Here is a 27,472-nt window from a genome sequence, read left to right on the forward strand (position 1 = left end):
TTCAACACAGTACAACACAAAATTGCCATGGAATTTATTTTTTAAATAATTAATTAAATAAATTTTTTTATTAATTAATTAATTTAATTTAAAAGTGAAAATACTTTTTAAATTATTTATCTGCAGGGGTTATTATTTTAGCACATGTCCATTTTCCTTATTTATTTATTTATTTGCATTGTTATTAGTTATGTTGGCTATGCTGGTCCATCAGTGAATGCTGATCTAGTTCAAGTTTTCCAATATGAGGTATCCTTACAAATGAACTGTATAACCTAGAGAAGTGTTGGCATACCATGATGCCAGCTGAAACATTGCAAAATCCATTGCTCAGTTAAGAGGTGAGCTGCTTGACCTCAGGGTGATGGTTGGGCAGTTAAAAGACAGAATATCAATTTAAGGCATATTCCTAGGAAGGGTTACAGGTCATCATGTTTTCAGGTATGAAAGCAAAGCAGTAATGACCTGATTCTGGTCTACAAGTCTTCTCTAATTTGTCCAAGACTCAGCGCTATCCAGCTCTGTCTTTTGAAGTGACTCATTAAGAGTTTACAAGGCAATCACAGAGACTCAGAGAGTGGTACCAGCTGTAGAAACCATATTTATATATACACATACATAGGATTAAAGCTCTAGCCAAAGGCATTGCATGGCCTGTTGAGTTGATTCTGGCAGCTCACTTGGTTGTAAACTGTTGTGTTGGTACAGCAAGCAGCTGTAGACATGATCACAGCTGCAAACAAGTGACGTTTTGTTTGAGTCATGATAGGGAGTGGTTTTCAGTTTTTCTTTTTCTTTTTCTTTTTTTTTGGGGGGGGGGGGGTGTTTTGCCTGTAATGCTCTTTAAAATTACTCTTCTCAGAGCACGGGATGTTCTGGAGTAGAGCTCTTGTTTTATGGTGATCTGTGCTGATGATGTAGTAGGAGACACATGCTAGGCCGTAGCTGTATAATTTTTGGGCGGCTTGATTCATGAATATGTCTTTGTTCACATCCTGTCGGTCAGACAAGGCTCACTGGAGTGAGTGCTTCCCTTTGCACATCGCATGCAGTGGCACGTGTTGGAAGCACTTGTCGTTATAATCACTTTCCACCTACATACCACCACCCACCTCCCTAATTTTTGCCTATGTCCCTAAAGGAGAGGTTACTTGGCAGAGAATGTGTGGCTGGATGACCTTCTAGACAAGACGTAATGTACAGTGGTTAGCAATTGGCACAGATAGACAAGTGCTTCTGTCCGTGATGATGAAATAGAGGGTTACTATATTAGCACCAGGTCATATTATGGAGGAAGGGATGTTTATGCCATCTTCCTGTCCATCTGATGTCCTGCTCATGTACTTAATAATTTATTGTCCTCCTGAAACTCAGACTAATTTTGGGCTGTTTGCCATTGTAGGGGTGCCCCATGTCCATGTACTAGGACCAATCAAATTTTAGAGAGAACACTCTGACATAAGCACAGACTTGCACACCCACAAACACACATGCTGCAGGGAAAAATCCTTGATGGAAGAAAAAGTGAGAGAGCGTATGGCTGAGTGAGACCAGTAAATGAAAGCCATGCTCACCCCCCACAAATGTGTGTTTGTGTGGATCGGTGAGAGTGGGTGTGATTGAGGCACGCATCAGCAATCTCCTCCCACCCTGGTCACTATACATCCTGGAGGACTCCTCGCATTGTCTATCACTCAGCAGAGACACACGGTGAGCTCAAGAAGTCCTGACCTGACACCAGCACCAGCAGAAGAACCAGCAGCAGCAGTCTTAGAGAAATCGGGCAGCATTCCTTCTCGATTTGAGCAGAGCGCCATGGCAGGCAGCACTGTCCTTCACTTGGGCTTCCTTCTGATGCTCGCAGGAATTCTCCTCCTTCCATGCAGCTCAGCACAAAGAGTCAGAGGCAAGTTCAGCACCACAGTGCCACATATTCACAGTGTCATGCCTTACAGCATGGGGAACTAATGTCTTTTGGTGATCATTTTTTATGATCCACCTGTTTGTGTTTCATAAGATCATGCATTTCTGCAGTAGTTCTTGTAAAATTAGGATTGTAACTTGATGGTAAAAATATTGTTGCAGGTGTTGAGCTTTAACTAGGACAATGTTAATCATGATTAACCTGTTGCATTTGCAATGCAAGATGCCCTGAACCAGTCATTGGTTTTATTTTTCATTCACATTTAAGAACATGTGGTGCATTTTGCAATTGCAGGTGCATTTGGTTGTGCATTGTGCAGATTATTAGGGAAATTATATGAAGCATGATTACAGTTGTGGGTGAAGCCAAACTCTGCAAAGGGGGGAAAAAATTAAGCTGGAACCTGAAGTGTGCTGGAAAAAGAGGCATGTGCAATTTGTCTGCCATCGTCAAGAATCCAACTTCAGAAAGCAGCCAGACACTTTGATTTCTTTTCTTTGTAGGTTACAAAATGACATTTAATTTTGATAGGCTAAACTCTGAAACAGTGGAGCGATAATGGTTCCCTCATGGTGTTTGCAGCTGGCCAAAATCAATGTTTTTTTGTGCATTTGTATATGTGTGTGTGTATATTCCATGATGGCACTTGATTGTGTGTGTTCTAGGGCTTGCTGAACGAATTTATTGCACCATAGCATCATATTCATAGTGCATTTTGGGCATGTAAACATATGTTCCAGCACCAGCCTCCTTAGTGCCAGAGGTATATGTGCGTATGCAGTGTATCGTTGCAAGATCTCTTGCTCCCAGCATCTCTGTGTGCTCAGATTAGCTACGGCATTAGTAATACAAGCTCTCAGTTCACTATCAGCACTCGTTTATCAGCTATTAAAAACCACCTCCATCTCCGGAGGGGAGGAATATCTGCACTGGCTCAGTGCCCTGTCTCTTGTTCCAACCGTCAATCTGCACAGCTAGTCAAAGCGCTCTGTTTATATTTCGTTTGCCAACTTTGTTTCCTTATGGATGTTGACTGGACAAAAAAGACAGAGTTTCTATTATCAGGTGGGGCTGAGTTCAGCAAGTGTGAAGACACATTGAAAATGAATAATCACATCCCTTATGAAAAGAAACACACTTATCTTTTAAGGCTTGTCTGGTTTGCTGGTTTTAGAGTGGTTTTGGGCACTTTTCAGCTATTTCCACTTCCACAAAATAGCTTAACATCAGCTTGGTCATGCTGGGAGACCAGCTATACCAAGACAAGCATGACCAGGCTGGGAGTTTCTAGACCATCTAAAACCAGTTAAAACCAGCAAAGCCTCTTAGCGTGGATGAACTTGAATGATAATTCAATTAAATTAAAATAAAAGGAAACAGCAGTCTAAGATGTCTGCATGTTCACCCGGCTCAGACGTAGATTCTACTTCTTACTGTATTTGCAACTTGCCATGGGGCAAAGTCATCTGCAGGCAGCTGTAGTGTATGAGCAAGTGCTAACTTAACAGTGCACCCTGAGAACCGAAGGCAAACACTATCAGGGGAAAAAACATAGAATTTTGAACGAGTATGTGCTTAAGAGTGGTGTTAAGCAATCAAGGGTCATCTATAAGCTACTAATACTGGTTGTGGTGATATCAAAATGTGTCTATGTGAGCTCCTCAGAAAAGTCAGAACAAGACAGAAAGGAAGAAAGGATTTGGGGTGGGGGGAGAGGAAAGCAGCTGTTGAGTGCAGAGATCAGAACTGTTGTAAATGTGCCTGAAAGACGAATGATTTGCTGAAGTCTGGGGAAACAGTAGATTTACACTCCCTTCATGCCCTCAGGTGTTTTGCTTCTTCTGAAGTTTAGTGCCATTTTTTTAAATCATCTCCTTGGATATTTGGGTCATGTTTGTCCTGTAATATGGTGCGTAAGAGCCTAGAGTTCTACATAAGGACCAGATTTCTGGAATTTCCATGAAAAATGCAGATTTAAAGGAAGAGTTCAACCAAAAACAAAATCTGCCATTGTTTACTCAACCTCATGGCATTTCATTCCTGTATGGTTTTCTTTCCTCTGCAAATTAAGATATTTTGAAAAAAAAAAAATTTTTTTGTTATGAACATGATGAAAAAACAATTTAAATAAGTTGTTTGATTTGATTAAAAAGGGAACTGATTTTAAATGTAGACTTGGCAAGTGTCTTTTGTAGCATGGCTTCAGTCCAGGAGGAATGCTATGAATCAAACTGACCCTTCTGAAAATCAGTGTGTTTGTAAATTATGTTTCAAGTGGAACAAGTGCCAGACGTCCGATAAAAACTGGAACGCATTCACGCACAAGCTAAAAATGAACCGTATCTGACAGAACACAGCTTGGGGCAGGGCTTTAGATGGGGCTGATCACTCTAAGTCTGGAAATCATTCAACATCAGCGCCAGTAAAGAACATGCATGATTACACTTGTCAGTGGTGTCAAATGAGATATACCTAACCCCTATGCTTCCCCTCTATATCTTTGCTATTTGCCCACCCTCTGCGTTTCTGGATTTTTAAGGTACAACATAAAATCTTTGGATTCATTGTCTTTTTCATCCATGTGCAATCCGATAATTTAGTGATCATTTTATTTACTTTGCAAAGTGAATTGCACAACGTGACTTGGCTAATTATTACTCGAGTTATTGAATCCTTTAGGGATAGGACATGTTTTTCTTTCGAAGTTGAAAGGTAATATAAGATTTTGGCTTGTTGGCTTTTGTTTTCCCTTAAGACAAAAACTTTTTTTGTACCCTATTGATGAACTTGGAACGTTTTTGTTTTCTTTCTTTGACTTTGCATTAATTCACTTAGTGCTAATAGGCCTTTAATGAGAAATTAGAACATTAATAATCTCATTTAGTTTTTTACAACTGGGAAGTTAAATAAGAGTGTATAACAAATAAAATTATTAATTATTTAAAATGATTAAAAACAAAAACAAATACCAGCATGATTTCCCCTTAAATAAAATGTTTGTGTTTTTCATTGCCCTTTACCACAGAGGTCAAACCATTGTCCAGCCCTCTTCCACTAGAATGGTAAAACTCTTGTAACTGTAAAAGCGGCTTTATACGATACTTGTCAGATGTAAAACTATTAAATGTTACGAATGGAAAAAATCCCTCAGCCTCAGCTTTTAAAGCATTTGTGGTGACTAGCTGGTGAGAACAGGTAAACCAATAACAACACTATACCACAAGTGTCAAGCCTATCCATGACTCAAAACTTTGGACCCAGTCTAAAGCTACAATGACATGGTTTAGGAATCGAAAAAGACACCTGAATGAATGGATGAAGGAAGAAGACTGCTCCTGCCTGTTAATTATACGCAATCAAAGTGGTATGGTGCATTGTTGTAATGGTAGGGAACACCTAAAGAAGAGTTCATTTTCAAGTGCTTTTCACTGAGGAGTTTATTTTACAATGATCCCAGTGATTTAGTGGTTTGTATTTTTTCCCTTGTACAAATCCAGCAGCTTCCCTGACCACACACGCTTCCTCTTTTCTGTTTGTTTAACTGATTTCCAAAGATTAAGACGACGAGTTACTGAATTAGTCTGTCGGCGTTCCACGTACATCTATGCTTCAGTGTAGGGTGATTTGAAAGGCGTCTCCATAGACAGTTCAGAAATTAAATTCTGTCATTTTTCTTTTCAGACCCGCATGCTGCTATTGTTTCATTGAACACAAAAACCAATTGCATAAAATAAGAATATTCATGCAGCTCTCTTTCAAGCAATGTTCAAAGTGACCATTGACATCCAAAAACAACAGCTTCCCTATTGTAAGCTGTTAACTCAAGAATCACTGCAACTGAATCAGTTGAGTTAAACTCAAGAAGTGGATCAATGAATATATATATATATATATATACATATTTTTTTTTTTTTTTTGAGTCTGTTTTTTTCAGTGCACTGGCTGTTCCAATTCACAAGTCAGACTGAGATGTTTGTGAATTATCTAGTTCAACCATAGAATGGTCTCCAAAGAATTTGTCCGCTGATCAAGTTTTTGCATTCAACTCATGGACTCGATCCGGTCTTGACTTTATAATACAAAGCTGTGTGAACATCTGATGGTGCTTTTTGGTGGTCAGCAAGAACTGTTACTGTTTGGAAAAGATTTACATGAAGATTTTTCACAATATCAAATATTTTTTTCTTTGAAGGTTGGTGGGTATATAATGACAGAATTTTTTTGGGTGAACTTGATTGATAGGGCCGATGAGCTTTACCTGACACACTTGCAATTACTTATAAAGTTAAATACACACATCATTTTCCAACGGCCCAGACCAACCAGTTTAAATCAGTTTAAGGAGGACATTTCGTGGCCTCTTTAACTCAGCGTAATCGTTAAACAGTTCTGATTGATGGGAAAAAGGTGGAAGTGGGAAAATCTCCACTCAGCCTGGTGGCTTATTGGATTTAGAATGGGCCAGAAACTGACTCGAGACATTTTCCATGCTGCAAATTATCCAATGAAATGGCAGTGAAAGACGATGCTGGTATAAAAGGAGGTAATTTATAATGAATTGCTTGGTGCATGATTGAAAAGATAATGATCAGATCACTTTAAATGTGTGTCTGTGTCAAATTCCTGAAACTGTACAAAGCCTCAAAGGCTCATAATTCCTCTAAATGTAATGCTGCATAACTAGGGTGTAATATTAGAGGTTCATATGCTACTGTGCTTTGAGGGAAGTGATGAGGAGCTCAACTGTGAAAGCCATTGTCCTTGATTTACCTCAACAATGATTTTCATGGCACACACTTTCGCGCTCCTCAAAAGAGTGCTCCTCTGTTCCCCTTTGGCCTCATAAATCAATAAACCCAATAAATTCACAAACCCCATCCAACTCATGGGAAACATAAAGTCTTACTCTTTGCTCTTTAAGTAATTAATCATTTATTCATTGCGGTGTTCTGAAAGTTACTCTTTTTGTGCAGTTCCTTTTCACTGCGATTGAATGTCAAACATAGAAACACAGAACGTTTGAAGAGCTGCAGCACTGTTTCTTCAGCCAATTAAAAGTATTTCAAACACTATATTTTCCTATTCACAGTAAGAAGACAGAATATGAAAGTTCGAATCAACGCCACTGGGGATACTATAGTTCTGAAGTTCGTTCGACCCAACCCTGATGTCAAGCTTGAAGGCTACATCTTAGGCTATGGTTCAAGCATGTTCTCCAAGCAGTTCATTCAACTTCCAGAAAACGGGGAACCCTATGAGACAGAGATTGGTAAGTTCGAGTTTAACCACATGCAGCCGTTATTTCACTTAAGAGCCCGAAGGAAGCCCACAAAACAATCACTAATGTTGTTTTGTGGGTTACCACTGGAATGGTGGAGTAACCACAAATGCTGATTTCCTTGACCCATCAAAACCACCGTCTTGATTTGCACACCTATGTTTGCGCCAACTCTTCAATTATTTGAAAACACAAACTGTAATTGAACCCCAAATGGATGGTATTTGTTAAATGTTTGGTAACCACAGTATTTGTCATAACCAAAAAGCAACACATCATGCTTGACAAGGTAAAAAGGTCACATATTACTCCCAGCAACATTAAACACATTTATTAAAAAAAAAAACTGTAAAATAACATCCTGTTGTCCATTCATCATCACTCTCCCTTAAACTACAACCCCAAAGTTCACTCTGAGGAGGTTAAGGTCAGGTCATAGGTACCCTAAAGCTGTTAATTTTTACAAAATTAGCCCATGCCAGTGCTTCATTTTACTTCTGCGGGAATAACAGAGTGCAGTTGCTTGTGGATATATCGGTACTATATTGGTTATCAGTCGATGTTAGAGATTTAAAAAAATTGGTGTCTGTCCATGCCCATGTCTCTTATTTAAAAATTGTATACTGTTTAATGCCATTCAAAATGAACTTTTAAGTAAAATTAAAACAATATTCATATTTTAAAAACACTGTACTATGTAACTTTTTGTAAATCTCAAAATAAATGTCTATTTACATTATAATGCTGTGATGCAATTAAAATATTGATTTTAGTTTATAGTGTTTTATTTTAACTAAATTGGATAAAAATGTATCGGCTTATAAAAAAATATACAGACTATTTATCGGTTTATTGGCTATAATGAAAATAACTATCAACTTTGCATAGCATTTTTATATTGACCATTTATCAGTGAACAGTCATATCATAAAAAAAAGTATTTGTTTTATGTAGAATTGGGTACTTATTGGTTAACAGCTATGACATGAAAATAATTATCGGTTCGTCAGGGTCAGAGTTTTAATAGAATGAAAATGCAATCATGGTCACTACATAACATGTTGATGGCAAACATTATTTAAGATTAAAGTGGATAAGGTCTCAACCTTCAAGTCAAAGACTTTGAAGTTCAGTTCAATGGAAAGCACTGACCTAAGCATAAAAATAACTACACATTGACACTTACACGCTTATCCAGAAGCTTGCAAACAAAGCATTGTTTGTTCCAAAAGGAAGGGCCTCTGAGTTTTTGGCTTCTTTACCTACGCAATTCAACACAGGAAAACACAGTCACATCATTATTCAATACTGGCTGCAGGCTGAAGGATCATTTCACTTGAATTTACAGTGTGTGCTGAAATTTCAATATGATACACGTGCACAACAGATGGTCGAAAGGCGAAAGCAGCTATTGGCATCTTCCCAACTGGACATGCCACAAGCACATACACATATAAATGTCCAGATTTTTGTGGACTTTGGTAATGACCCATTTTGTATCAGTCTAATGGGCTTTTTTGTCTAAATGAGTTTTCCTGTGTACATATTCATAACTTTTAGAAAGGCATAAATAACAAACTTATCACCCCAGCAAATCAAATTTTGGCAAATGTGCGGTTTAATTCTGTAACAGTGGAAACATGGATGTTTAGCAAACCTTTGTCACCACAGAGCTATAAACTGTGTGAAAAGCTTCACATTAAACAACTCAAGACATTTTACTAAACAAAAGTCTAACAGAATTTTTCAGAATTGTGGGGCCGTGACAAATAAGTATTATTGATACAGAAAAGGCCATTAGAAAAATCTAGCTAGAGTCACACGTAATAAGTCATAAGGACAAACTTTTACACTATTAAAAAAATAAATCAATCAATTTAATGACTCATGTGGTATAACAAACAAACCTTTTTCTTCCTATTTTTAGTGTTTAAATATCTTAAATATATTTTTAAATATATTTGTTAAAGTAAATATCTTTTTTTCAACCTAAACTAACCTTGCTATGTCATAAAACAGTGGTTCCCAATCCCGGTCCTGGAGAACCCCCAACACTGCAAATTTTTTGTCTCTCTTATCTAACAGACACATCTGAGTATTTACTAATGAGCTGATGAAATGAAATGTGAAGAGAGACATCTAAAATATGCAGTGTTGGGGGTTCTCCAGGGACAGGACTGGAAACCACTTTCATAAAATGTCAAATTATCTGATTTTATGAGACATGTTGACATTGACGCACCGTCATGGGAGTCTTCAGGGGTCAACCTTTTGTTGACGTGTTGTAGCCTTTACATTTTTTTTTTGGTTATTTCCTTCATGTTCTTTGGAAGTTCATGAAAGGAACTTAAATTGTACCATGAAATTGTCCTTTTTTATGGGTTTGTTTGAACCCTCAGATAACTTGAGATTCTTGCTTTCACAGATGCTGAGCCTAAGTACCTGGTAGCTGTTCAACCCATCCCAACAAATGATGTGAAGAAGCACTGCACAGGTAGCATGCAAAATATTTTGTTTATTTATTTATTATTATTATTTTATATAAAAAAGAAAAATAAATGTATTGGCAATGGGTTAAAAATCAAAATAATCCATGACAGTGTATATTTAGTGGAAAATATGCAACAGATGTGCTATTGAACCACTGGGAACCTTTGAAGACCTTCATTTAGCATTGGTAACATTGAATAAATCTGGACTTGAAACAGGTAAAGTGAACCTGGACAAACCTCTTCATCTGGTGATCGATTCTGTCACACCGACATCTGTGCTTCTGTCCTGGGGAACCTACTTAAAGACACCCTATGAAGGAAACATCATGAACGAGTGTTTGGAGGATGGGTGAGTTACACACAGAACATCTGGATTTTACTTTTTCCTCCACCAACATGTTCCATATGAGTGCCCTAAATCCCAGAGGAAGACTTAATTTACTTCACTTCATATTTAGGGGCCATATAACCTAACAATAAAAATGTGTGTGTGTGTAGGGGGGTTGGTGAATGGATAATGAAATAGCTTGGCACCCTTTCTCCAGGATTGAGGGGTCCCATCCTCAGAATTTTTACAGTGCACTTCAGGTTTCTATTCAATGACAGGAGACTGGATTTATGTCGCATAACTGAGAGACCCATTCAATGAGTGCAATGTTTTTCTACACGGAGGGAAAAAAAAGTGGGATATGGATCCCTGCCACTGCAGGTGTGGTGTGTGTCTATGTTTAAATGCTTTTTGAGGATACAGGCGCTGTTGGGACGCACTGACATATTCTCAGCCTCCCTAACTCACTCTGGTTTTCACTTGCAGGAGTATGTTAACTTTTTTTCTCTGTTAAGGGGAGACTTTTGGAAAGGCCATTGGAAAAGTTGACCTGGGCCAAAACAGTTGGGAGCTAAAATCGAGTACCAATGCTCTTAATACACCAAACATAAGACCCACTGTTTAAAGCCTGACCATAGCTATGTTGATAGAAATCCAGTTTGTTAAAATTGTGGGAGCTCATCATCATGTGATGCCAAACCTAGGGTGTATAAATTATTTTTGACCTGTTTGTCTATTGGATACTTGAATAACCAATGTGTCTTTGAACCAGGCATTACACCATTCGCTATAGAGAAAGAAACAGGAAGTGGATCTACCAAACCTGCCCCACGTCTGATACCGTAATCGATAACCTCAAACCCAACACACCCTACGAATTTGGCGTCCGATCCAACAAAGACGACCGTAGTGGAATGTGGAGCAAACCAGTGATCCACAACACCAACATGGGAGGTAATAGAGACCCCAAACATTGATTCAAAGTTATTTTGGCAGAGGAACTGAAAGATGATCATACCATTTCATTTTCAGAAAAAAACATGCAGATACCCTACAAGCCAAACCGACCCATTGTCAAGACTTTGGTATGTAGTGTTGTTTCATGTGAACTTGCTATACTCTAGTATAGAGCAGTGGTTCCCAACCACGTTCCTGGAGGCCCCCCAACACTGCATGTTTTCCATGTCTCCTTAATCAAACACACCTGATTCAGTTCGTCAGCTCATTAGTACAGACTCCAAGACCGGAAATGGGTGTGTTAGACAAAGGAGAGATGCAAAATGTGCAGTGTTGGGGGGCCTCCAGGAATGTGGTTGGGAACCACTGGTATAGAGGACCCTCAACAGTTTATCAGGGAAAACCACATGCCATACACAACTAGTAGTATTTCTCTGATGCTGCCGTTATTTATTTCAAACCATATTCACGTTCTGAGACAAAAAGATCCAATTTAGACTATTTAGAACTTAATATGTAACAAGTAACCAACAGGTAAGGCCATTAAGAAACCAGTTTAAACAAGTCTGGGGAGCCTGTCTAAGATGGTTTAAGATGGTTTAGCTGGTCTACCACCATGCTTTGTCAAAGTATCCTTTCCTAGTTTCTTGTCTGCCATGGTCTATTTTTGAACTGTCATGAAAACAAAGAATTATGCCTTCGAGCAAACTCTTTCTCACATTTTATCAATCTCTTGAGTTAAGAATCCAGTTGTTGGCATATGTATGTGTGTAATGGACTTTATTTTCTGAGTGGAGGCTGGAAATAATACATGCCTGTCAGGGGATTTCAGAAACACTTTAGACACGGTGGAGAGACCCTGATTACAGAGGTCTTTTACATGATATGAAGACAGAAAGCTGCTCTGTGTTCTTTCACTTTACACTTCTTTTTTTTAAGAGGGAAGGAAAAAAATGTATGTAACCCTCTTTTTACAGGCTGGAACCCACAGCAGTCTGTTCCCACTTCGACCTGGTAAGACCATCAACTACTACTTTTAAGAATTGCCCCAAGCATAGTAAAGAAAACAAGAGATTTCTGTCATTTGCTCACACTCATATCATTTCAAACCCACATGACTTCCTTCTGTAAATCCAAAATAATTTTGGACAAATCACACTGTTCTCTTCCATTCAGTTAAAGCATATGGCAACAAAGGGCTGTCAAACTTTAAAAATGACAACAACAACAACAACAAAAATTATCAAGACAAGTAGTTCTTGACATTTGAAGAGTTAATGTAGCTTGGTGTGAGAAACTTAATGCAATTTAAAGGTGTTATTTCTGTGCTTCTAATGACCACAGTCTGCCATTGGTCGAACAAACAGATATCTCCGCCCAAAATTTACACAATTGGTTGAGGCAGTGTTGCTATGCTAGGCTGGTCAGAATCCTCAAATAAACAAAGGAATGTTTTGATAGCAGACCAGTGTTTACACTTTGGGAAACTGAACCTATAAATGACTTCTAATTGTCTCTATATATTAAGATAAAAAAGGTTAAGCTATTTTTAGGTACCTTTACAATGCTTTTGTCATTTTTAAACCATGACAGCCTTTTTTGTACTGTAGCTTGACAAATCCTGGTCACTGTATGCAGCATGATTACTTGTTTAAGTAAGTAAGAGTAAATCATCACAGTTTGATCATTTTTTCGTGAATGTTTTATCCTTTAATCTATGTTTCGGTCCACGTGTAAAAGGAGACAAACTGCATTCACTGCTTTTTTTCTGTGGAGATCTGTTTGAAAGCATTTTATGTTGGTTTCTTCCTTCGCAATCTTCTTTCTAGCTGTTGTATACCACAACATAAGCCAGGCAGGACTGTCCAAAAACACAGGTGTTAATGGAGGTCCCAAGACATCTTTTGGTAATTTTCCCTCTTACTCTCTCTGCACTCTTCTTTCATACAGGATTTGGTTTTATTCCAGTCATTCGTTTTAAACTGCCATTCGAAGTCACAGTAAAGACATTCAGTAATTTCTCCCTCTCAAGAGCCTTGTTGGGGATGCTTGCTGACTTATTCTCAAATTTTGAAAACATTGCATTATTTCCCACAGCACCACCAATGGGCCAACAAGGAACTGTGGCTGCTCCAAGAGCCAATGAGCCAAAATGGCCTCAGCTCCCATTGGGTAACCGAGAGACATTTTGTTTTAAATCACTCTGCTTATGAGCAGTCAGTTGGTAATCGCTTTGCTGGGTGTGTTTGGGGATTAAAGACATTCGCTGTTATGATTGGCTGCATGCTGGCATGCCCTGTAAGAACATTGAGTTAGAAAGTCCCAATCCTGCCGTGATGAGGATTCCTGACCGGTCGCCTCCACAGTGATGAGGAAGTGTGAGTGTAAGTTTTCCCAGGGTTCTGCACAGCGAAAGCCCCTCTGTGGTCACGCATGGTCACGCATTGGCGCAGTCTCAGTAGGCCTGCTCACGCTCCACCCATCAGCACCAGTCAAACTCTCTGTGTCAACCAATTAGTTCTTTCCCTGTCACACTCATCTCTGTCCATCCTGTTCCCTGTCATTTCATCACCTGTCAATCACATCATAACTTAATGTTATAAATGTTTGGTTTCCTCAATCCCCCATCTGTTTTATTACTGTGGCCATAAATGACACTCTTTGTCTTTATTTCTGTCCTTTTTTCTTTTTCTCTTTGTCCCTCTGTGTCACCGTAAATCCTTTGTTTATACAGTATGCAGTGGTATAACAGCAAATTATGGCACAATTAAAACTATTTATTAAATATTATTAAACATTGCATATTTATTGGTAAATAAGCGATTTAAACATGGTTACCATAAGAAAACCTTTGTGAATACCAGAGTACCATGGTGTCAACCTGTAATGCTTTAAAAATATAATGACTGTCAGTCATTATTCAAATCAGATTCTGTAGAAAGACTTTTTTCATAGTTTCACAGTCTAACCTCATCTTGTATTTCATCTTCTGAGCTTCAAAACCATCTCTTTTTCGGATATCATCAACCCTTTCATTCAGAATTTTTGCACTTTGATTTGCTGACCTTTGTTCAATCTGCATGAAGTCACTGCATGCAGAGAAAGAATCAGTCCCATGTTAGTTCTAGCAGGGAAAGGCAGAATTCTGGGAGTCCCACCTCCTTTCCTGTCTTTTCTCTGTCTCTGAACTCTGGATGAGATAACAGTACAACACTGTGTTTTTCCACTTGGAGCCAAACTGATTATGAGTCCAAAGTCATTAGGTTCATTCAAAAACCCCTTAACGAAACTGTCAAAACAAATACTTAACATCGGTAACAGGCACTTAAGTATCCATACCATCAAGAGTCAATGGGATGGAACTGAGTAACTTTTACAGATGTGTTAAAAATCATTGCAATGCAAACAACTACAAAACATTCTTAACATAACACTCTTAAAAATAAAGATTATTGGCATTGATGGTTCAATGTAGAACCTTTAAGATCCATGGAACCTTTCCATTCCGCAATATATATATATATATATATATATATATAATATTCTTCACACTAAGAAAAAACATGTTTTTTTTAAGAACTGTTCACTGAAGGGGTCTTTGGAGAAACTTCAGAGACATCACTGCAAACCCCAGCAACCCAAACAGAGTGTACAGTCAACCCTGTTAGGAAACTTGCTCTAATCATGGACTCAATAATCAGTCCTGCTGGAAAATCCAGATAACACCAGTTTAAGGTGGTCCAAACTGCTGGTACATGTTAGATGGATTATCCGTTGTCCTACTACCTGGTGGGAGGTCTGGTTGACCTGTTTTGAGCTGCTAGACCCCTTTGGCTAAGCTAGTGTTCCATCTTCAACTGGTTGACCACCTTGAGGTGTAAGGACTTGGTTTTTCCGGCATGGAAATCTGCCCATCATCTGCCCCTTTCTCTTAAACAGATTCAGACAGCCATGTTAGAAATGACTCCTCTCAGCTGGTGGAGATCCTTCCCATCCTTCCCCAACTCCTATCCACTAAACCCTCCCGTCCTTCGGTCACCCCTACCCCCTATTCCTTACCCAGCAGTACCCGGACACCCCCACATGGACACTCTCAAACCAGTGCACCTAGTGCCACTCAGATGCCACATAGTTCCTCTGGTAATTCCAACATTTCCTTCTTGTTCTTTTTTTAAAATTCTTTTAAAATACCATTTTCAGGATCTGATGGTTGACAGGTAATGAGAAAATAATATATTGCTTTAGTGAGTCACTATGTATAATGCAGATACTTGGGTATTTTATTGCCGTTCAACTTTGGGCTATGCGTTCTACCACCACAAACTTAGACTAAACACCAGAATATCAAACTTCAAAGCTTTATTAAATTCATTCTCCACTTTTTTGGGGTGGTTTTGGAAAAAAAGTGATACGCAGGAAATTAATGAATGTTCAAACCGCGTTTCAATCAAACAAAGTAATTCGGTAACTTCAGCCACACTCCGTCTCAATGGATTACAGGAAGAGCTGTCTGTAGTCTATGTTAGAGAGACCGCCAGAAAAAACAGCAAGAACCGGTGACATCAGTTCACATAATCCTCTCATTTATTTGCTCTGTCAGATGAGCTATCACAACTGTCCCATCGGTGTATATCATGTCTGTGTTATTTTCTGAATTCACAGCTTTCCTGTATCCTCCCCTACACCATGTTTCGTCTTCACAGGAATGCACTGCTGCACTTTACTGCAATCATCAGCACATCAGATTTAGTCTTACTGCAGTCAGAATAGACAGAATTTATTGTTAAATTCACATCATTCAAGTTTTACTATAAACAGTAGCTTTTTCTTTTTCAAACCTTGGAAGCTACCTTACGTAGACAGTTTTTAGGCAATAGAGATTTACAAAATGTACGCAACATGTTTACCACATCCAATGTGGGAAAGTCAATCCCATGATGCATTGCGATGTAAGTTCAGTAATAAAAATCCATTCAAGGCGAAGAAAAAAGCAGTTAAGTTATAGTTATATATTTATAGATGTAATTCTTCCAGTACCAAAAAGGATCAATAAAAATGTGATTATAATTGAGCTAACATATGCAACCTTATACGATATTTACAAGTATTGTAAATGCTTGAAAATGCTGCGTTGTTAGCTTAGCAACATGCTAACACAACACTATTGAAAATGTAATTGTAAGTCGATTCTCTTGTGTACTTTGCATGAGGATCATTAAATTGAGTTGCTACCAAGAGAAAGTTTTTTAAATCAGTCACTTAAGAGGGTGATTTCAGTTTATGTAGGAACTTGTTCATTAAAAGGAGCTCTTACTGTACTTGTACTTTTAGTTCAGTTTAGATATCGGATTTGTTACTCAAAACACGGCTAGCTAACTTTAACATCTCTCATCAGTCCACAGATGGCAAATCTTTTTAACACATAGCAGCCCTCACATGATTGTACAGTACCTGCCTCAACATGCAGTACTTCCCAGAGTTGACAAGGCATAACCAAAGCTGGTGTTGTTCTTTTTTTTTTTCTTTTTTTTATCTAGGTACAAGCATGCGGAAAGATTCCATCTCTTCTCTTCCATCCAAACCCCTCAATTCAGTCTTAACAGTGACCACCAGGAACCAGACATCACTGAGCAGAAACTCTTTCTCTCTCTCTAATGGCATGAGACCTTCTTCCCCCAGGCTTGGTGACTCCTCCAGAAGATATGGGGGTAAAAGTCATTACTGTTACCCCTCTTACCCAAGTCTTTTTCTTTCTTTTACTCTTTTTCTTTTCTGCTTTACTTTTTTATTATTTGTATATATATATACAGACCAAAGTTTGGACACACCTGGACACAGTACAGACCAAAAGTTTGGACACACCTTCTCATTCAAAGAGTTTTCTTTATTTTCATGACTATGAAAATTGTAGAGTCACACTGAAGGCATCAAGGGCTATTTGACCAAGAAGGAGAGTGATGGGGTGCTGCGCCAGATGACCTGGCCTCCACAGTCACCGGACCTGAACCCAATCGAGATGGTTTAGGGGTGAGCTGGACCGCAGACAGATGGCAAAAGGGCCAACAAGTGCTAAGGATCTCTCGGGGAACTCCTTCAAGACTGTTGGAAGACCATTTCAGGTGACTACCTCTTGAAGCTCATCAAGAGAATGCCAAGAGTGTGCAAAGCAGTAATCAAAGCAAAAGGTGGCTACTTTGAAGAACCTAGAATATGACATATTTTCAGTTGTTTCACACTTTTTTGTTATGTATATAATTCCATATATAATTCCACACGTGTTAATTCATAGTTTTGATGCCTTCAGTGTGAATCTACAATTTTCATAGTCATGAAAATAAAGAAAACTCTTTGAATGAGAAGGTGTGTCCAAACTTTTGGTCTGTATATATATATATATATATATATATATATATATATATATATATATATATATATATATATATATATTGAAGAACCTGCCTCCTTTCTCCTGCACAAATATTTTTGTCTTATTTTTCAATTTTATAAAAGATTATATTAAATTAAAATCATAATTTGGTTTGTATTCAGGGGATATTTCTGAAATTTTAAACCTCACTAAATTTTGTTAAAATACTGTATGAAATCCAAGGTTATTTAAAATATATTATGAAATATTAAATATTAATTTCTTTTTAAATATATATATTTTTTATTTTTTATTTTTCTGCAAATCAACAAAAAATACTTAAGAAAACAATTTTCCAATTTTATCCCCTGTCAGCTATTTATTCTTTCCTGTCAGCAAAGTTATTTTGGTTACAGATCTCTTGGGGCAGTTTTCCTTCAAGAGTCAAATTCTCTTCTTTGCAACATGTGGTGTGTGTGTGCAAACCGGCCATCATACTCTGTCACACCTGACAGTTTTACTGTCAGTGAAATATGTGCGATTTAGCCCGATGGGCTTGCAGACCGCCAACATTTGCACTAATCTGATCTTGAAAGGCTTCTCATCCCCTCAGGTAGTTGAGCGGCAGCCTATAACTCTTTATGTAAAACCCCAGTTGTCTTCAGCTGCTGTGCACCTCAGCAAAACAACAATATGATGCTACCTTAGTCTTCCTTTTCTCCATAACACCCACTCTTTTCCCCTTCAACAGCTAACGGTGAGCACCATAAGGGACTTTCTCTCCCCAAACCAGCCATATGGTCCAGAACAAGAATGGGTAAACAGAGCCAACTCATCCTCTGTGTGTGTTAGCCATCATTAACCTGCAGAAAGTCTGTTTGTGACGCAGCCCATGTGCCCATGTTGGTGTCCTTCCCATCCATAATCTCCTGTAAACTCGTGCCTGTCCATCCATCTGTCCATTCATTCACCAGTCAACCCATTTACTCGCAAATCTGCAATGTTGTCTTTGACGTTTGTTGTTGTTTTGCAAGCTTCTGCAGATCCCATGCTGCTGCGAGCTTTGTGGTGTAATTGTCAAAGCTTTCCCCCAGATTGGTTTCTTTAACTTCTAAACCATCATGGTGCTGTAGGACATTTATTTTCAAGAGAAAATCCATGTCTTTTGGAGGACACAGAAACCCACCGCAAAGTCCTAAACTGTCTCATAACATTCTGTGGCTCTTTTATTTGTGCATTTTTAGCAATAATGTTTAAAACTTCTGCAGAGGACTGTAGCTGCTTCTGGTTAAATTTCATTGTGTGCATGACAACTTGCATGCTTTGTTGTAGTCACAAGCTTCCATGTGGTGTGAGGTCTTTTTCAGTCTGCCTTATTGTTTAACTGTGTAGAAGAAACAAAAACAGGCAGATTATAAAAGATTACAAAATTGTGGTATTTATCCATGAAATATTAATTCTCATTTCTGTTATTTTCAAAAAAGTAAACATGGCTATATATATATATATATATACAGACACAAAATATGTGCTGAACATAATCTGAAGAACATATCGGTTTTGATTAGTCTTGATTTTCGAGAACACAGCAGACCTCTGCAATCTGGTGTACTTTGTAAAGTGGCTCTCTAAATTTATAATAAGATGTTTAATTACATTACACATCTGGATATTTGTCTGGTTGTACAACTATTCCCTATTATTTGATAATTTGATGAATTACTGCTGCCATGATCATTAGAAAAGCTAAATAAAAACACAGACAAAATACATTCTGCAAAATGATTGGCACATCGTATTACTTACAGTTTGTGCAAAATCAGTGGAATACAACAAAATTAGCGCAAATTGTTAAATTCTCTTCTACTGACCAAAAGTTCTAAGGAGATCATGGCTGATTGGTGGTTTACATTGAAGAGAGGACCTACGGCAGATTTGTTTGAGTGAATGCCTGAAATTGTCTAACCACAACAGTTTTAGATCACCCAAAACATCGGCATCACCATCAAAAATCTCAGCTAGCTTTCTGGAAATTACTTTCCCTCTGCAAAAGTATGACATATTTTGGTCCTTAGTTTTATTTTCAGCAAAGTATGGCTTTTTCGCCACCCAGCTTTGCAGTTTTTTTTTTACTCGTACCACAGGGTTTAGGGAGCTGAGCTCCTTCTGATCGCCCTGTGATGAACTGAGGGTTTCACAACTGTGGTCTCGGATGTAAATTGAATCAGTTTTCCTGGGAAGAGTCCACATGCTCTAGCCTGTTTGCTTTTGGCTGGACTGCAAGATGGCATTGAGAACTGAAGGCTTGAAAGGCAGTTGAAGTGCCAATGTTTAGACTTCAACCATGCAATCAGAAAGAAAACAGGGAATTTTGTTTAATTTGCCGTTAACTTCACAAGTGAGTTTGACCTCTCAATTTGCTACTCTCATTTAGCAAAGCATCCAAATTGCAGGTTCTTAAAAGTAAACAAGCATTATGCTCAATTTTATTATTTAGAGTATCAGACACTCCAGTTTCCATAGAATAGGAGAAAGATTTGAAAAGCCGTATTTTCATCTTAGAAAATGTTATGTTTGACCACATTGTGGTTCAGAATGACGGCTTTTATCTTGTGTTCCATATTTTGAATTCAAATATTTCGAGTTAACAACTTTCTGTTGTTGGATATATTATATGATTGATATTTTACTCTATAACAGAAATTGTTCAGTGAAAAGAGTTGTTTTGAAAGGACACGTTTTAGGTGTTTCACTAAAATGTGAAAGCAGTTCAACCAAATTGAGGGTGGTAGTGATGTGTTCCACTGTTTTTCATAAAATCATAAGTTAGGAGAACATGATGAAGATGTGTAAATATTATGAGAATGTGTGGTGATTAGAGGGAAGGGCTACTTTTGACCTGTTATAGAGTTTTTGGTGATATTTTCGTCTTACGGTGTGCTTAGTTCACAGTGGAAACAGATGAAGGAAGTGGGGGAGTAGGATATCTGAATTTGGCAGGTTTTTACTTCATGACTTTTGCTTCCATCATTACAGGTTCTCCAGCCACACGCCTTTCTATTCCAGCAAAAAAGCCTAATCTTGTTGGCAAACATGGAGGAATAGGTGGGTAAAATATCAATTTAACTGAAAAGACAAAATGATTTTGTCCAGCTCATGGAACCCCATAGTCTGCAAATTTAAAACCACAAAAATGTGAATACAGAAAATGTGTTTTGACATTATTTTCTGCCATTTAACGTTAAACGGCTTGGCAAGATGCTATGTTTAAAGCATTGTGTATTCACTTGTTTATGTAAACAGCAGACAAGATAACAGGCCTGAGTCAGGACAAATCTTCCATCTTGAAACCCAAGCTGCCACCTGTTACAGCAAAACCATCCAAACCAAAGACAACATCTTCTCCTACAGTAACAGGTTTGTCTTCATGGGATATTTTATACTATCATCTTCAATGTTCTGCTGAAGGTTAAACATCTTTTGAGTACATGGTGTATAAATATAGTTGACAGTGTTGATGTTTGGTGTCCTAGCACCCCGATTTGAGACATGGGAGAACTCTTCAGTATTCAGCTCTGTTCCTGCTTCTAAAGTTGATGCCATGGGCAAAGAACGCTACATTGGTAATAAGACTTTCTTAACTACTGTAGCCATGGATGCCAAATACCCCCAATGATACAAATGTGAATTTCAAAGCCAAAGTTTTAACGAATTTAAACACAAATGTGTTGTTACCCAGCTCCACATGTGGTCTACAAGACAGATAAGAAGCCAGATGAACCCTGCTCCATCACCACCTCTCTGAGTTACTTCCCTGAGGAGGAGGCTGGAGGGCAAAATGTCACCAACCCTCCAAGAACACCCCCATCCAACCTTACTGTTGTAACCGTGGAAGGATGCCCCTCCTTCATTATTCTTGATTGGGAGAAAACAGATAATGAGACGACAGGTGGGATTAAGGGATGAATCGTCAAAGAAAAAGCATGGTCTAGTGTATATTGCTTTATACCTACAGTATTTGTATCTAAGGAATATAATGTGTAATATATTGTGGTGTTTAAATGAATTTAAACCTTGCCTTGATGAATCAAAGTTGAGGTTTTAGGGTATGACTCAAACACTAACCCTTGACTTTAATCAAACACTAACCTAACATTCTTTGATCAGTCAAATACTACCCCTTGACTTTAATTCATCCAACACTGACCCTCTAATTTGATTGGTCAGTTTTGATCAGTCAAACAATAATCTTTGATTTATTTGCTCAAAAACCAATCTTCTATTTTGATCAATCAAACAGTCACTTTCTACCTTGGGTCACTCAAATACTAACTCTCCACTTTCAATCAGTCAAACACCAACTCTTTACTTTGTTCGATCAACCCTCTACTTTCATCGATTTAACACTAACCTTCTACACTGAATCAGTAAAACACACATTCTCAACACTGATCAGTCAAATGCTACTTCGAGTTACTCAAACTCTTGATTTTGATCAATCAAACAGTACCCTCTACTCTGAGTTACTCAAACACTAACTCTCAACTTTGGTCATTCAAAAACCAACTCTTTATTTTGATCAAACACTTGCCTTTTACTCTAAGTCAAACACTAACTCTCAATATTAGCTGGACAAATACTAACCTTATACTTTGAACAATCAAACACTACGTCGGTAAAACAATAATTCTCAACTTTGATCGGTCAAACACTAACTCTCAATATTAGCTGGACAAATACTAACCTTATACTTTGAACAATCAAACACTAAGTTGGTAAAACAATAATTCGCAACTTTGATCGGTCAAACACTACTTTTAGTTACCCCCCAACTTCAATTTCAGTCTAACCCTGAAATCTGAGTCAGTCATACACTCTCCATGTTAACCCTCATCTTTGACTGGTCAACTTTGATCAGACAATACTAACCCTCAACTTTGATCAATCCCTAATCCATTTCCTTTTCATTTGTCTTTTTTCACAGAATATGAGGTTATCTCAACTACTAAAGGTCCTGATGGTGAACAGGTTTCCATTCTAACCACCAATCAGACTCATACAGCTGTGGAGAACCTTAAACCAGAGAGCAGGTACAGTTTCCATGCACAACTCCAACATCTCTATTTAACGCACCCTGCTGAATTTGATGGATGTATTTTAGTTGATGTGGGTGTCAAATACCAGGGGTGTTAGGACTTACATGCATCCTGAGGTCTGGACAAGGTGTTGGACACGTGCTCTGTGGTCTGGCTGTCAGGGAGCCGCCATGCTTGCTTGCTTTTTAATGAGGCTGAATATAGGCTCAAGATCTGGTGACACAATATAAACCAGTGCTTGCTATGGACTGCATCTCGAGGCACGTGGGCCTTGGTAATGTCTCTACATCACACATGGAGGATCCATTAAAGGGGGGCCACAGACTTTAAGTCTTCAGACTCTGCAGAATAAATATATCAAGTGTCAGGGCTAAGAAGACAGGAAATAAGGACCTCATTTTGCTTGGAATTTGACAACAACCCACCAGGTTTCCAAAACAGAAATCATTTTTTAATCATTTTAAATTAAGCAGACTGCCTGCTGTGTCAGGAGTATAACATAAGATGTGAAATGGAATATATCTAATGGTCTTATGTGGATCAAAGCTGAAACCTAATGTTCTATCACCTGTCTTTGTCTTACCTTACAGTTATGAATTCAAGGTGAAGCCTAAGAATGATCTCGGTGAGGGGCCGTCCAGTGATCCAGTGACCTTCAACACAGAGTCTGGTAATGCATTTCAGTTTCTTTTTTCTTGTAGAATTACTTCTTAGAAGAAAAATAAATAAATAATAAGAATAAAAACTTTTTCACTGCAAAACATTGGTCCCCCAAATTAAAGTCATATGGTGTGATGCTCTGTACATTTTTCAAGGTGTAAGGAAAATGACATTTTTTTTCCCCTTGATGGTTGCATTTTGGAGTCATTCAATTTTTAGATTTCTTAAAATGGTATAAAAACGTTTTAAACAAATCCATGACAATAGAATACATTTTTGGCACATTTGTTTTAAACTAGAAAAATAATTACATTTTAAACTTATCTTTTCATAAGCATACCTTAAAATATATGCCGTTTTAATGTGGAAGAAATGTCTTGGAGCTATCTGAATGTTTGTTTATTTCAGCCATAGTTTAACCATGAGTCATTCCTATATTCTCAAATAGGTTTTTAAAGTTGTACTTTAGGCATAAAATGCAAATATCCCCAGGGAACCACTGCAAATTGCTTTGCCATGGGTTTGCATGCTGTCTGTGCATGCCAACCAATATTTGTGGCCTCTCTTTTATCTCTTATAGATATATGTAATGAGTTGTTTGTCATTAATTTAATGACTCCAGCATTTCCCCGAACTGTTGTATCGTTTGGCCCTATCACTGCCTGCAGATGAACCCCTGGAGTGCTGTCACACAGCCAACCTTTCCCTGTCTTACAAGCTCCCTAACAACATATCATAAAAAAGGAACAAATAGAGAGCCATATCATCTACATGTTTTATGGGAGGGGGCTTTAGTTTTAAACCTCGCCTGGCCTGCATAAACACACTAGCAACAGAATGGAAAGCAGGAAAAAGGCCACTAGGAAGGAAAGGGAGTCCATATGTGTGATGACGGGAAAGAAATAGAGGAAAACTGAATTATGAGATTTTACCGCCAAAGCTTCTGAGGCTCAGTCTCCCCTATAGCTTTGGCAGATCCGGCAGGTTAGTTCATGCCAGCTAATCTCTCTTCATAAGGGAGATTCAAAATCTGCTGGAAAAGTGCAGTATTTTCTGCTTGTTGGAATTTATTGTACTTTTCTTTTTTTTTCTTTTTTTGCTTAAGGCACTCTGCCCACCCATGGATAGCCAATGCAGAGTTGGCTGATTAGTGTCAGTAACTTTCCTATGGTCTTCAGATCATTTTGATTGTCTCTACGACCAGGTGGCTCTAAAGCAAAACCATAATTTCTGATTTCTCCTCATTCTCATACTGTTTTCTCTTGCAGCGGATCCACGAGTAAGCGAGAACGTCTCAGGTACGTTTCTTCTTTGCACCCTATTTTTCTCAGGTGACAAATTCCTATCTGTTGAATAAATGGATAATGTAACAAGCAGTCCTAGTAGAGGAAAGTAAGAAAAAGAACGGGTAAAGGAGCTGTGGAGACTTCCTATGAGTTCACTTCTTCCATACCAAGTTCTCAGCCAGACAAAACATTTACCCAAGAGTGGCAAATGGATATCTCCATTCTTGCTCTCAAATAAGGGCCTCTGTACTTTCTTGCACTCATTGAGCTGCAAGAATAGGCCAGTTTGATATCCATCTCCCTCAATTTCTTCCTGTGTATTGTCTATTCCAGCCAGAATTGACAGAGTAATGGAACAATGGATATAGAGGGTGAAGTTAGCCAGTAGTAAGACAAGCTTATGACAGGATTCAATGGAAACAGAGACTAATGGAGCAGCCCCTCAGCTCTTAATGTCCAGCAGGACTTTGTGAACACGTGTATGAACAAAAATGGGGCCTTTACTCCAGTAATCTTTTTAGACGACTACTGAAAGAAACTATGTTTTGCACAGTCTGTGCCAGAACATAATATCTGGCCCTGTCAGTGCGTAAAATAACATCTTGGGGTTTCTCGGCATGCCGTTCAGGTAAAGACGCCATTTGGACCCAGTTCCCCTTCAAAACTGACTCCTATTCCGAATGCAACGGCAAGCAGTATGTCAAGAGGACGTGGTACCGCAAATTTGTTGGCATCCAACTCTGCAACTCCCTACGATACAAGATCTACCTGAGCGACTCCCTCAACGGTCAGTCTTTGGAAAACTAATCCATACCTTGGGTTCATTTTGTGTTAGAATATATTACAAATTGGCAGCTCTTTTCTTCTTTGTAACTTCAGGTAAATTCTACAATATTGGAGACCAGACGGGTCATGGTGAAGACCACTGCCAGTTTGTGGACTCCTTCCTGGATGGAAGAACAGGCACTCAGCTTCCTGCAGACCAGCTACCAACCAGGCCAGGTATTTAAACTACAACCACAAATATGATGTTACTGTGCTTTTAGTTAATAAATTAAAATGAAAGAAATTATATTATGCACTCACCTTTTTGGTGTTCCAAATCCAGAATGAGAACCAGTTTACGAAACAATTCCAAATGATTCATTCTTAAGCTGCTTCTGAACTCAGCAATCATGATCCATTTCAAGAACTTAAGAGATCACTAGAGAGGAAGACCATTATTCGGTTATTCACACAAATCTTATCATATGACTGATAAACAAGTCATATAAACCACTTTCATGAAACGTTTACCTTTGCATGCTTTTTGAAGCTTGAAATCTCCAGTTCCCATGTGGACTAATTGCACAGAAAAGTGCAACCTGGCCATTTTCCAAAATGCGTTGAATGGAGTAAACTATTCTAATGCTTTTCTTCATGATTTTCAGGCTTCTACAGAGCAATGAGACAAGAGCCAGTCCATTTCGGCCAGATAGGTGGAAACTCCCATGCCACCTACGTCGCATGGTACGAATGCGGTACGCCAATCCCAGGGAAGTGGTAGGACCGGAGCAAAAGTCTGCAAGGAACTCTAAAGAGTAACTCTCATTGGTTGGGGTTGGTGCCCGCTAAAGTAACATGACAGGCTTTTTTTCCCTGAAACACCCCCCCCTCCTCCCCACCACCACCACTGATGGTGAGTTCAGTAACTCCTCAGCCTACGTCACCAAAGTTCATACCATGTATAATATTGTACAGGAACAAAGAGTCAGGGAATACTTTTGAGTGCATTTGTGACATGTAATAGCAAAACAGTGCCTCATCTTGTTATTTATCATACAGTAACTATAACAAAGTAGTAGTAATAATAATAATAATAAAAATAGTTAATTATGAGAAAAACACTTTAGATACATTGAAGTAATGAAAACAACATGAAAAATACTTGTTGAAATATTGGGAAGCTGGCTCCCTGAAACTATTTTGATATTTTGTGTAATATTATTTAACAAAGTTTGTGATTTCTTCACTGGCTTTCTTCCAGTGAGAAAGGGCCAGGCTTTTATTAAGTGCTTTAAAGACAGCCTGGGCTTTTGTCTACAACCAGAGGCAGCTGTATTAGTTTAGGTCTCTGATATGTCAGATGATATGTATAGCTGGGACTCTTCGCTACGTTGCTTTTATGAACACATTGTACTGGCTCAACAAGTCTGGTTACCCACACTAGAATAGACACAATGGACTCAAGACGACACGTCTATGTTTACAACGGGTTGGGATGAACATAATCAATTTCTTTACATGTGCACACACATCTACACACACGAAACATGCAAACTAACATTCACTTAGATGCTTTGTACTATGGCTATAGTCTTCCAATGTAAGTCCTGGTATATTTGATGGTTCTAGATTGTAAGGACAACCTGACACTTGCAATTTGCACAGCACAAAAATATTTATATGTATATGGAGAGAGTATTTTTTCAGGAAACCTTTGAGAGACTTAAAAATCCTTCCCCTCAAGCTTGTAAAACATGATTTAAAAAAAAAAAACAATAATAATAAATAAATAGTGTTAACCCACTGAATACTTTCAAGGAGTCTCGAAGAGTCTAATACTTCAAGGAGAGCTTATCTGGGTCCCATATTTTGTACAGTTTTGTCCCTGCCAAGCCCTTGGTAGAGTTTCTCTGGCTTATCCGTATTTTCATGGAACTTGTTTGTAAGATGAAACTGTTGTTTGTTGTTGTTCTGGATTTGTTTTCTTCTGTATGTATTTTACAATAATAAAAACCAGAAGTTTTGTTTCTTTTTTAATTTTCTGTGTCCTGTCTTTGTCGTAGCACCATTTATTTTTTATTTTTTTTATGGATTTCTGGAGAATAAGTTTATGAAACGCATTCTCTCAGGTGGGTCTGTTAACACTTGGAACTCTGGGAATTTGACCACCATTAAACTCTACTCAACTTGCCTCAACTCAAATTATAAAAAATAAACATCAATACATGCTTTACTGCATTACTATACTTTTCCAGAGCTAGAAAAAGAGAAGAGTTTGCTCTGCCAAACCCAATACAGGGACATTCTCTGAAAACCACA

The 27,472-nt window shown here is 38.2% G+C and overlaps 1 protein-coding gene across 1 annotated transcript; it reads left to right on the top strand.

Moving 5' to 3' along the window:
* Nucleotides 1-1,548: 1,548 nt before the first annotated feature.
* Nucleotides 1,549-27,188, top strand: LOC132160043 (target of Nesh-SH3-like). The gene is made up of 22 exons (XM_059569738.1): nucleotides 1,549-1,910; nucleotides 7,018-7,193; nucleotides 9,628-9,696; nucleotides 9,911-10,043; nucleotides 10,795-10,976; nucleotides 11,055-11,107; nucleotides 11,957-11,993; nucleotides 12,809-12,886; nucleotides 13,077-13,151; nucleotides 14,919-15,119; nucleotides 16,517-16,687; nucleotides 18,098-18,187; nucleotides 20,413-20,451; nucleotides 20,653-20,763; nucleotides 20,880-20,969; nucleotides 21,086-21,295; nucleotides 22,331-22,436; nucleotides 23,033-23,112; nucleotides 24,371-24,400; nucleotides 25,017-25,175; nucleotides 25,268-25,390; nucleotides 25,819-27,188. Exons 1-22 carry the CDS (start codon nucleotides 1,816-1,818, stop codon nucleotides 25,932-25,934), a joined length of 2,424 nt encoding a protein of 807 aa, XP_059425721.1. The 5' UTR covers nucleotides 1,549-1,815; the 3' UTR covers nucleotides 25,935-27,188.
* Nucleotides 27,189-27,472: the final 284 nt, after the last annotated feature.

This window comes from Carassius carassius, chromosome 16, assembly GCF_963082965.1.
Source record: "Carassius carassius chromosome 16, fCarCar2.1, whole genome shotgun sequence".
NCBI classification, from domain to species: Eukaryota; Metazoa; Chordata; class Actinopteri; order Cypriniformes; family Cyprinidae; genus Carassius; species Carassius carassius.

Excerpts from the sequence above, each read along its gene's own strand:
- LOC132160043 (XM_059569738.1), top strand. The coding sequence starts at position 1,816 with ATGGCAGGCAGCACTGTCCTTCACTTGGGCTTCCTTCTGATGCTCGCA. Across the intron at positions 10,044-10,794 it reads AACGAGTGTTTGGAGGATGG|GCATTACACCATTCGCTATA; the intron begins GTGAGTTACACA and ends TCTTTGAACCAG. Across the intron at positions 22,437-23,032 it reads AACCTTAAACCAGAGAGCAG|TTATGAATTCAAGGTGAAGC; the intron begins GTACAGTTTCCA and ends CTTACCTTACAG.